This window comes from Xyrauchen texanus, chromosome 11, assembly GCF_025860055.1.
Source record: "Xyrauchen texanus isolate HMW12.3.18 chromosome 11, RBS_HiC_50CHRs, whole genome shotgun sequence".
In the NCBI taxonomy this organism is placed as follows: Eukaryota; Metazoa; Chordata; class Actinopteri; order Cypriniformes; family Catostomidae; genus Xyrauchen; species Xyrauchen texanus.
In genome coordinates, this window is record NC_068286.1 from 30,907,262 (window position 1) to 30,917,001 (window position 9,740).

Below are 9,740 nucleotides of genomic sequence, written 5' to 3' on the forward strand. Positions count from 1 at the left end.
TCCAGCATTTTAAATTTGATTACTGTACGTCATTTGCAATGCTTGAAGGGATTATGTTCATTCCCTCATTAAAGACATTCAAGTACACTGTCAGGACCAAAAAAGACTCAACTCTGAGCTGGTTATGAATGATTTTGTTTAATCCCTATGGAAAAAATGAATGGGAAAATACTTCTGGAACCAAGATGTGCACTGATGTGCTCTATTCATAACACAATGTAAGGATGTGTTGCATTCTCAGCAACGCCACAAGGGGCACTATAGTGGAAATTACTTCAACATTCAGTTCCCTTTACAAAAAGCTTCACTATGATGCTGCGCTGCTAAGCGCTACGGGGAACAACCCTAGTTGTGACCGAGCTGAATAATGAATGTGGTGACGTATCCATTTATAGCCTGGCCGCAGGTGCATCTAATGATTACATCAGCCGAGGCTATAAATTCCGGTCAATGTTCATTGACGTGTTACACACATTATTCAGCTCAGTCACAACTAGGGTTGTTCCCCGTAGCGCTTAGCAACGCAGCATCTCGTTCCGCTTTTTTCAGGGAACAAGGGTTACACATGTAACCCGAGACGTTTTCTTCAGATCAAATACTGTCATGGTAGAGCAACATTGTGAAGAGAATCTTGTTAAGCAAGCATGTTAGTTAAAGGAATTTTCAGGGTTGAAAATGTTTGCTGTTGATCACAGCAAAAAATATTTTGTTTTAGACTCATGCCTCCTTTTATTTTGAAAAAGCAAAAATCAATGTTACAGTGAGGCACTTACAATGGAAGTGAATAGGACCAATTTTTAGAGGGCAGAAAAGTGAAGATTATAATTATATAAAAGCACACATTAATTAGTCTGTTTAAACTTGCGTATTTTTTGAGTTGCAAAGTTGTTTAAATCAAAGTATTTACGGTCATTCTAAGGTTTAATGTGTTATGTCTTCATGGTATCTAAGTTGTAAAATTGAATATAACTTTAAACAGAAAAGGTTCCGAAGTGATTTTATCACACTAAAATCATAACACGCTTGGATTGGCCATAAATACTATCGATTGAGCTTAACACATACTGAACCCAGAATATTCCTTTAAAATATCGACATGTCTCTATCGCGCCCTTGAGCACTGAGGTTTGTTACTGGCAAAGTTTTACAAGAACGCATGTAAAGTATGTACAATGGGACTGCTTGCTTGTGATGGATGTGTTGAATAAGCTCACACCTGCAATTGCATACCTGCCTGCAGTATGTTGCTAGTAGTGTTAAGATAACTGCAAAGTTTAAGGCCACTCTAAAGCATATAGTTCTATCTACATCAGACATTGGACTGTCCACAAAACTAAGCATCATGACAATCATTTGGCTCCAGTATTTATAAATTTTTTCTTTTAAAAATGAAACCAGCTCTCGATTCCCAACCCTAGTTAATCACACCCCCCCCCACAAACACACACACAAACAAACACACACACACACACACACACACACACACACAAGACCTTGCATGACTTACATATACCACAAGCCTTGTCGTGGGCCATGCCGTTATGTGATTTACTGTGGTATTTTGTGGAAGGGGGTAAATGACTGTGGTCTAAAGCATGGAAGGATTTTCGGATGGATGATGTGTTTATTTTCCTCACAGCTACCAGCGCTCCACAAAGAGAGCAAAAGAGAGCTGAGCACTTAAATCTCTCCATCTGAACATCTCATTCAAACAGCATCCTGTTTAAGGAATGTGCACGGATAGCTCAAGGGATCACACACTTTATGAAGACACACACTAGTCAAGGGACTGGGAGGGCCACTCCGAAGGCTCCTGCCTAAAAAAACAAGAGCAAAGGAAATAATTTTACAGTTCAATGCTGAAAGAGAAGGGAGAGTGACTGGAATTCCCACAGTAGTCGGACACTTGATCGGATCCAGCTGAACTGAATACACATTGCTGTGCATGGACTGAGCTTTGGTGAAACCATAATACATAGATAGGATCAGACAGTAATACCATAGTACTTTTCTTCAGTCTGCAACATGATCACACAGGAGGTCAGTATGTTGTGTCCAATACTTCCAGTATCCTAGGATCTGCCATATTATGCAGACTTCTTGACAACCTCCATCTATCAGACATGTTTGTCAGCTCCAGTGTGTTTACCTTCCCCTTTGGTGTGACCAGAAGCACATCACGTCAGCAGTGAGGGAGACTCAAATTCAGATGCATTGAAACCAGAAAATAATCGTGCTCGCATAAATAGTGGCGAGCACTATTCAAATGTTTAATTTTTACCTCTAATATTACAAGATAAGGAGAAACCACACCCTATTTTGGAGATTCTGCTCCCATTTGGAGATCTGCAGCTATACACAGTTTTCTTGACCAACCACTGGACAGCGCCATGAAGATTCTAAGTGCCTGTCTTCTATTTCTGGTCTCGAGATGCCAAGTAAAAACTGCAAACGGGGGCCTGGGTAGCTCAGCGAGTATTGACATTGATTATCACCCCTGGAGTCACGAGTTCGAATCCAGGGCGTGCTGAGTGACGCCAGCCAAATTTGCCTGGTTGCTAGGAAGGGTAGTGTCGCATGGGGCCTCCACATGCTTGGAGTCTCCGCGGTGTCATGCACAATGAGCCACATGATAAGATGCACAGATTGATGGTCTCAGAAGCGGAGGCAACTTTTCCTCCACCACCCGGATTGAGGTGAGTAACCGTGCCACCTCAAGGACCTACTAAGTAGTAGGAAATTGGGAGAAAGCGAGCAATCCAGAGGAGAATAACAACCATTTCAGTGTTACTTGGGGTAAAAATGAATTTCAGGCCCAACTTGTGCAGTTGTTGGTTGTCAAAACAACTCAGAATAATTCAGGTGAGGCATTGTCTACATATAAAAACAAGTAATCTCGACTCTATGAAGTATCGGAATGATTTTTGACAATTTATACAAATGTAATACCTTAAAACATTACATTACCCACTAAGAATACACGCCGATACGAGTGAAAACACTGGAGACCGGAAACTGAAAACAGTTGAATCATCCCAGCAAACATGCCAGTGCGGGCCCACTGTGGGTAAGTGTGGGTTTTCTGTGGGACAGTGTGGGCAAGGGCAAACCCTTTGGGGCCCCATGTGGGCATTCTGTGGGCAAGCCCACAGAAAACCCACACAGGCCCCCAGTGGGTTAGTCCATGCGGGGCCCATAGTCGTTTTGCCCATTTGGGCCCACATGAGGATTTACTGTGGGCAACCCACAGTGGGCTTGCCTACAGAAAACCCACACAGGCCCCCAGTGGGTTAGTCCATGCGGGGCCCATAGTCATTTTGCCCATTTGGGCCCACATGAGGATTTACTGTGGGCAACCCACAGTGGGTTTGCCCACAGAAAACCCACACGGCCCCCAGTGGGTTAGCCCATTAGGGGCCCATAGCAGTTTTGCCCATTTGGACCCACATGAGGATTTACTGTGGGCAACCCACATTTAGCATATAGTTAAAAATAGTTAAAATTTTTGTTAAAAAATTGTTAAAAAGTTAAATATTTTATGTGGGTGTTTTTTAATTGGTTGCCAGATTTTGTCACAAACCCAACTAATCTCATATGGTATAGCCTACAATTTTTTGGGTGGGAGATATAGTCCCATCCAATGATCATTAAGCTGTAAAATAGATTAAATCAATTCCCATGATGTTTTTTTATTATTATTATTTTACTAAAATAAATGTTATTGTATCTGTTGTTATTAAAATATACAATTATAAACTCAATTATGCTCAAGAAACATTTCAGTTGTGCTGCTTAACATTTTTGTGGAACAATGATGTGGTAAGATTAAAAAGACAGATATTAATATTTTTATTCATCAAGGATGCATTAAATTGAACAAAAGTGACAGAAGACATTTATAAAGTTACAAAAGATTTCTATTCAATAAATGCTTTAATAAAATTAATAAATGCTGTTTATTAAACTGAAAAAAGTACACATTTCTACAAAAATGTTAAGCAGCAAAAACAGTTTTCAACATTGATCAATTGTAATAATATTTTACAATTTTTACTTTACTGTTTGATGAAATAAATGCAGCCTTGGTGAGCACAAGACTTCTTATAAAATCTTAACTTCATACATGTTTAGTAAAACTTATGTTAGGTAATTGACCTCTTTGTCACAGGACAAAAATAGCCTTGACTGCTGTCATGAATGGGCCTACATATGTAGTATGAGAACTTAATATTAAAAGCCTAGTTTATGGGAGACAAAGAAGCAAATACAATTTACAAATACAAGTATAGTAATATCTTCCACAATAAGAAAAAGGGAGGGGGGCACCACCACGAGTTTACCATTTAAAGAATTAACATGGATTATGGCAGTTAAAAAAACACAAGACACTTGCAGGCTGGATAATTTAAATACATTAATTTAAATTTTTTGTTTATTTTTCCTTGCGCCAGGTAGACATAAAAGGTAGGCTATATATATATATATATATATATATATATAAAATACATTAATATTGTAATATTATAATAAATCATTTTTTTAAAAATGATAAAAATATACTTTACAACTTTACACCTTACGTGCAAGGCCCATGAAAGAACCTGGAAGCCGGTATAAAAGCTCTGATCAACGGCAATCAAGTGCACAGCACGTCGACGACTCCATCTGTGGACATCCTGACTGTACTGAAGACATCCTGAAGAAAGAGGTTTCCTGAGGTAAAATACTTTTTAAACTATTGTATTCAAATAACTTAAAACTTATAACTCCAATACAAATATCAATGACAATTAAAAGTATTAAGAAAACGTATATCAAATCTTGAATTATGAAAAAAGGACACAGGCGGTCTGAGGGAACAATTTGTTTTTCTTAGGCTATTGCAGTTTCAAACACATTAATAATAATAATAATAATATAACCCCTCTTCATATTTTATATAAAACCCAATTAATTATCAATTGACGGACTACCTTTTACCAACTCTATGTTCACGTAAACGGGTTTTGCTACCGTCTACACCGTCAATAACCATTAATGTCGTTATATCTGTGTGACGTCATTTGGGCATTTGCGCTAATGGAGAATATCTGGTCAAATTGAAAATATCATATTTCCAAATTTCACTAAATTAAATGTCAGTCATTTTTGAATACCAAGGAGTTGTTGTCATGGTGAAACCTCCAAACATTTACTGCGGTCAAGCCAGCCGCCACTTCGAAATGAGCGGCCGCACCTATATTTCAGTGGTGCCGGCGTATACACTGGTTATTGCGGTATGACCGTCAGAACTAAAACAGGTTAAATTCCTGCTAAGGCAATTTCACATGCATTCATTTATTCTGTCTGTTCTGTCTGTCTGTCTGTCAGAAAGAAAGACAGAACGAAAGAAAGAAAGATTTTAGCACACCTCACAACCTGTCACTGCATGATATATTGAATTTCAAAATAAGAACCCCCCCCAAAACTCATATATTACCTTTTTTGTCCATACATTCAGAAAATCATAAAAATAAAAGTCCTAGGTTCCACAGACCAATTTCACCTCAGGTGGGGAGGACACCTTCTCAAGGTGTGAACTACAATGTTTCAGGACATTCTGATGTTTTATTCCAAAATAAGAGCCCCCCAAATCTCGAATATTAGATGTTTTGTTTACACATTCAGAAAATCATAAAAATAAAAGTCCTAGCTTCCACAGACCAGTTTCACCTCATATGGAGAGGACACCTTCTCAAGGTGTCAACTACATGTTTCAGGACATTCTGATGTTGTCTTCCAAAATAAGAGCCCCCCCAAAACTCATATATTACCTGTTTTGTCCATACATTCAGAAAATCATAAAAATAAAAGTCCTAGCTTCCACAGACCAATTTCACCTCAGATGGGGAGGACACCTTCTCAAGGTGTGAACTACAATGTTTCAGGACATTCTGATGTTGTCTTCCAAAATAAGAGCCCCCAAAACTCGAATATTAGATGTTTTGTTTAATAGTTCCAAAATAGCATCACAGCCAAGCGGTTGTAGCCTAGCGTCTCCAGACAATAGAGTGGTGCGAAGAGTTTGAATTTGAACGATTCAGTGAGTCACTCCTTAACACACATATTTGGTATTTAACACCTCTTTAAAAGCCTGCTAAATTAATAAATGCATTTAAATAAATAAAGTTTTGTAATTTTTCACTACAGTTTCAGTATAGCTGTACTGTGAATATACTAACGTGTTACTGCTTTAATTTAGGCAAAGTATCTGGCAACAGTTGGGGGTACAAGCCCAACCTCCAACACCAGAAGTATTCTGGTCTGCATGCTGACCACCTCACTTGCCCAGCAACTGTGCTGGAAGGGCTCTGGCCAGAAGATGGCCTTTGGGCAGATGTTGGTCTGCAAAGCAGTTATAGGTACAGTATATAATGTTTATATGTGATAAGCCCGTATAACAGGAATAAAAATTAAAAAAATTAATAAATGGGAAGGAAAAATCAGTAGTCAGGTGTAAATGTACAGTAAATGAACAATGTTTGATCTGTCTCCATGTTTCCTGTAGCCAGTAATCCTCGTCAGCGTGCAAAGGAGGTTGAAATGGCGTAACAGTACTTGAACAACCCTTATTTTGTTTTTAACATTTGTATTTCAATTGATCCTTTCTCTCTTAGATGCTGTGACAAAAAGCAGCCAAGCCACTGCATGCGAGGTGGAAGCGTCCATAAAAACGTGGCTCCGTAATGCAAGGGACAGAGATGGGGGAAGGCAAGGAAGGGCCAGAACTGCAGTGAGGGAAATACCTACTGAGGGGATTGGTTTTTAATTTACTTTCATATGTGTTTTAAATATTCTGTGGTTCTGTTTTTGTGTGTTTATTGCTGTTTTAAACTGCTCTATTGCTTTTTTATTGCTGGTTAAAAATAAATCTCAATGTATTATTATTAATTATAATTATTATTAATGTCTGTAAATAAATTATTTAAAAAAAACATGACCCTCGATTTATTGCTGCTACCTTTAACAAGTGCAATTGTTCTGTATAAAGTAAAGTACCCACACTCCGTGTGCTCAAACTTTGCACCTACACCCACAGTGTGCCCACATCCAGCCCACATGAGGGCCCACTCTAATTTGGGCTGTCCCACTAGGGCCCCACCTGGACCCCATAGTGTGGGGCCCACGCGTGCCCCACATTTCACACCGGTATTTGGGCCCACAATAGGCTGCCCACAGTGGCCCCACATGGGCCCCTAAGGGATTTGCTGTGGGCCCACAACTGGCCCCAATGGGGGCCCACTCTACTTACTGTGGGCCTGCCCACAGTCAGCCCACACTTTGGGGTGTACCACTGGGGCCCCACCTGGGTCACATAGTGTGGTGCCCACACGTGCCCCGCATTTCGCGCCGGTATCTGGGCCCACAGTGGGCTGCCCGCAATGGCCCCAAACGGGCCCCAATGCAGCATGTTTGCTGGGATGGAACATTCTGCATGCCAAACAACACTTACCACTTTGGCCACTGGGGTCAGTGTTTTAAATTTCGGTAAGCACAGACCTATTTTTTGTAAAGAAATGTCAACCTACTGATTCTGATTTCATTGTGTGACCAGTCTGGTACATGTCCAAAAACTATGGTAACACCATTATAATTTATTATATGCCAGCCTACTGAGTGATTACTTTATTCACTTGCCATTGTTTTTACATGACTACTATACATTTCTACACAAAAATATGCCATTAACACAGAACAATGTTTGAAACTATTAAGGTATTTAATTAAATGTTCACAAAGGCGGTGGCGTGAAACGCATGTGGTCGTCCCATGCGTCAGCACGCAATGTTTCTGTTTTTTACCTGCCTGGTGAAGAGGATGGCGGCGTCGTGATGATGCTGGTGGTCGTCATCTAACGGATTCTGCTGATTTTGCCATTTACAGAAACTCTTGAGCGTCACGGCGGCGTTTTTGGACACGTCAATCCCCTTCTCTTTTTCTGTCAGAAAAGCGACTTTCACAACCGACAAACGGATGGGGTTTTCAATGCTGGCGTGGCCGTATAGTTTGGACGCGATGGACGCGAGCGTCAACAGGTAGTGATGCAGGTCCTTTCCGTATTTCTTCGTCATAGAATCGTCCGCAACTAGCAGCAACTCAACGTGGCGAGCGCGAGACACGGACCTCTTGCGTCGCGTCGTGACCGGCTTCGTAAATTTAGCCCACCACCTCCTCCCGCGCGCACTCTCATCCAACTCAGTAAAATCCTGACGGAGGCTTTTCCATTTCCCTCTAACATTCCGCTTGCGTTTGCGCCGTTTGCGGTCACGTGTGCCGCAGCTGTGACGCGAGGGCATCGCTTCGAAACTGAAGCTCTCGCTGGTATAATAGTGTAGTGCGCGCGTAGCGTCAGCGTCTTCGACGATGTGCTTGTCATTCTCGTGTTCTCTCGCTCGAATGAGCGGCGTGATGGTGTAGCGCGCGTGATCGACAGCGAAAAATCCCTCAAGTCCCCCGCCACACAGATTAAAAACCGCCAGAGATTCCGCGTTCGAATTTACAGTGCCGCGGTAAATGCAATCCCGGTGCAGAGGCGGCGCGTCATCTCTCTCGAGCACTTTCGAACTGACGCGACGAGACAAAATCGACTTATCCCGCTCCATATCCAACTGAAACCGCATCTCGTCCATGTAAACAAGATAACCGGCTTTTCCTCCGCCGTAATATATCCGATCCACATCCCGCACGAGACCGGCGGTCAAGTTGGCAGGTGTGCGGAGAGACCCGTTCGCAGGTGGAGAGAACGCGCTGAACGCAATGGAAGAGCCAGAGTAGACTGACGCGTAATATATTGCACATAATGTAAGCCAAAACAACAAAGCATTCCGCAACATCATGCCATTCGCTGTAGAAATGTAATTTAGTCCGATGTATTTCTGTCACGCGCCACTCTCTGGAAAACTTTTGGAGACATTATAATCCAAAATCAAGATTTAGGAGAACTGGGATGAAGAACAGTGCGCTTCTCACTTGTTCCAAACACCCAAGTATGAAGACGCTAGGAAATAAATGAAGGCAAATAAAAACAGAATGAGAGGTGCGAGAAGAGATGAGGAGAAACTAAAGTGAACTTGGAAGAACAAAAACACAATGTTTCCTCTTAAATGCACTTAAGAGAGTCCAGCCCATTTGCGTTCACTCTACACACCAGCCCTCCTCTTTTTACTCAACCAACTCTCTCTCTCTCTCTCTCTCTCTCTCTCTCTCTCTCTCTCTCAGCACTTTTTTAAATTGTGCACACAGAAATGTTTCCTCACTTAAAATTTGTATACATAGAGAGCGAGTCACTAATGGAGGTGATACAAAGATGGATTAAACCTTAAATTATGTCTGCTTTGTTTTGATTAAGTCATAACATAAAGAATGTACAGTCAAATTTATACTTTTGAACTTGGCTATGATGCTCAAAAATGTTTGATTTGTTTTGAAAATGTTCCTATTATGGTCCAAAATGTTACATGCTAAAGTTCGATCGCACTTTGAGGCTTGAAACTATTACTTGCATTCGAACACAGAGATTATGCTAAAATAAAATTCTATTCAAACATTCGGATGTGCAAATGGCCAATATGTTTTGTTTGAACACCTATGATGCTCAAAACTGCTCTATTCTCCAAAATGTTTGATTTGTATGTTGAAACACCCCTATAATGTAATTTTTTTTTCTGATTTGTATATTGAAAGGTGCCGATGATGCTGAG

At 40.8% G+C, this 9,740-nt stretch overlaps 1 protein-coding gene across 1 annotated transcript in view; it reads right to left on the reverse strand.

Annotated features, from left to right (window-relative positions):
* LOC127651703 (A disintegrin and metalloproteinase with thrombospondin motifs 5) overlaps nucleotides 1–9,060 on the reverse strand; it is a 58,366-nt gene extending 49,306 nt beyond the window's left edge. The window contains exon 1 of the mRNA XM_052137663.1: nucleotides 7,842–9,060. Within this exon, the coding sequence (XP_051993623.1) occupies nucleotides 7,842–8,876 (1,035 nt within the window). The 5' untranslated portion in view covers nucleotides 8,877–9,060. The remainder of the gene's footprint in view (nucleotides 1–7,841) is intronic.
* Nucleotides 9,061–9,740: the final 680 nt, after the last annotated feature.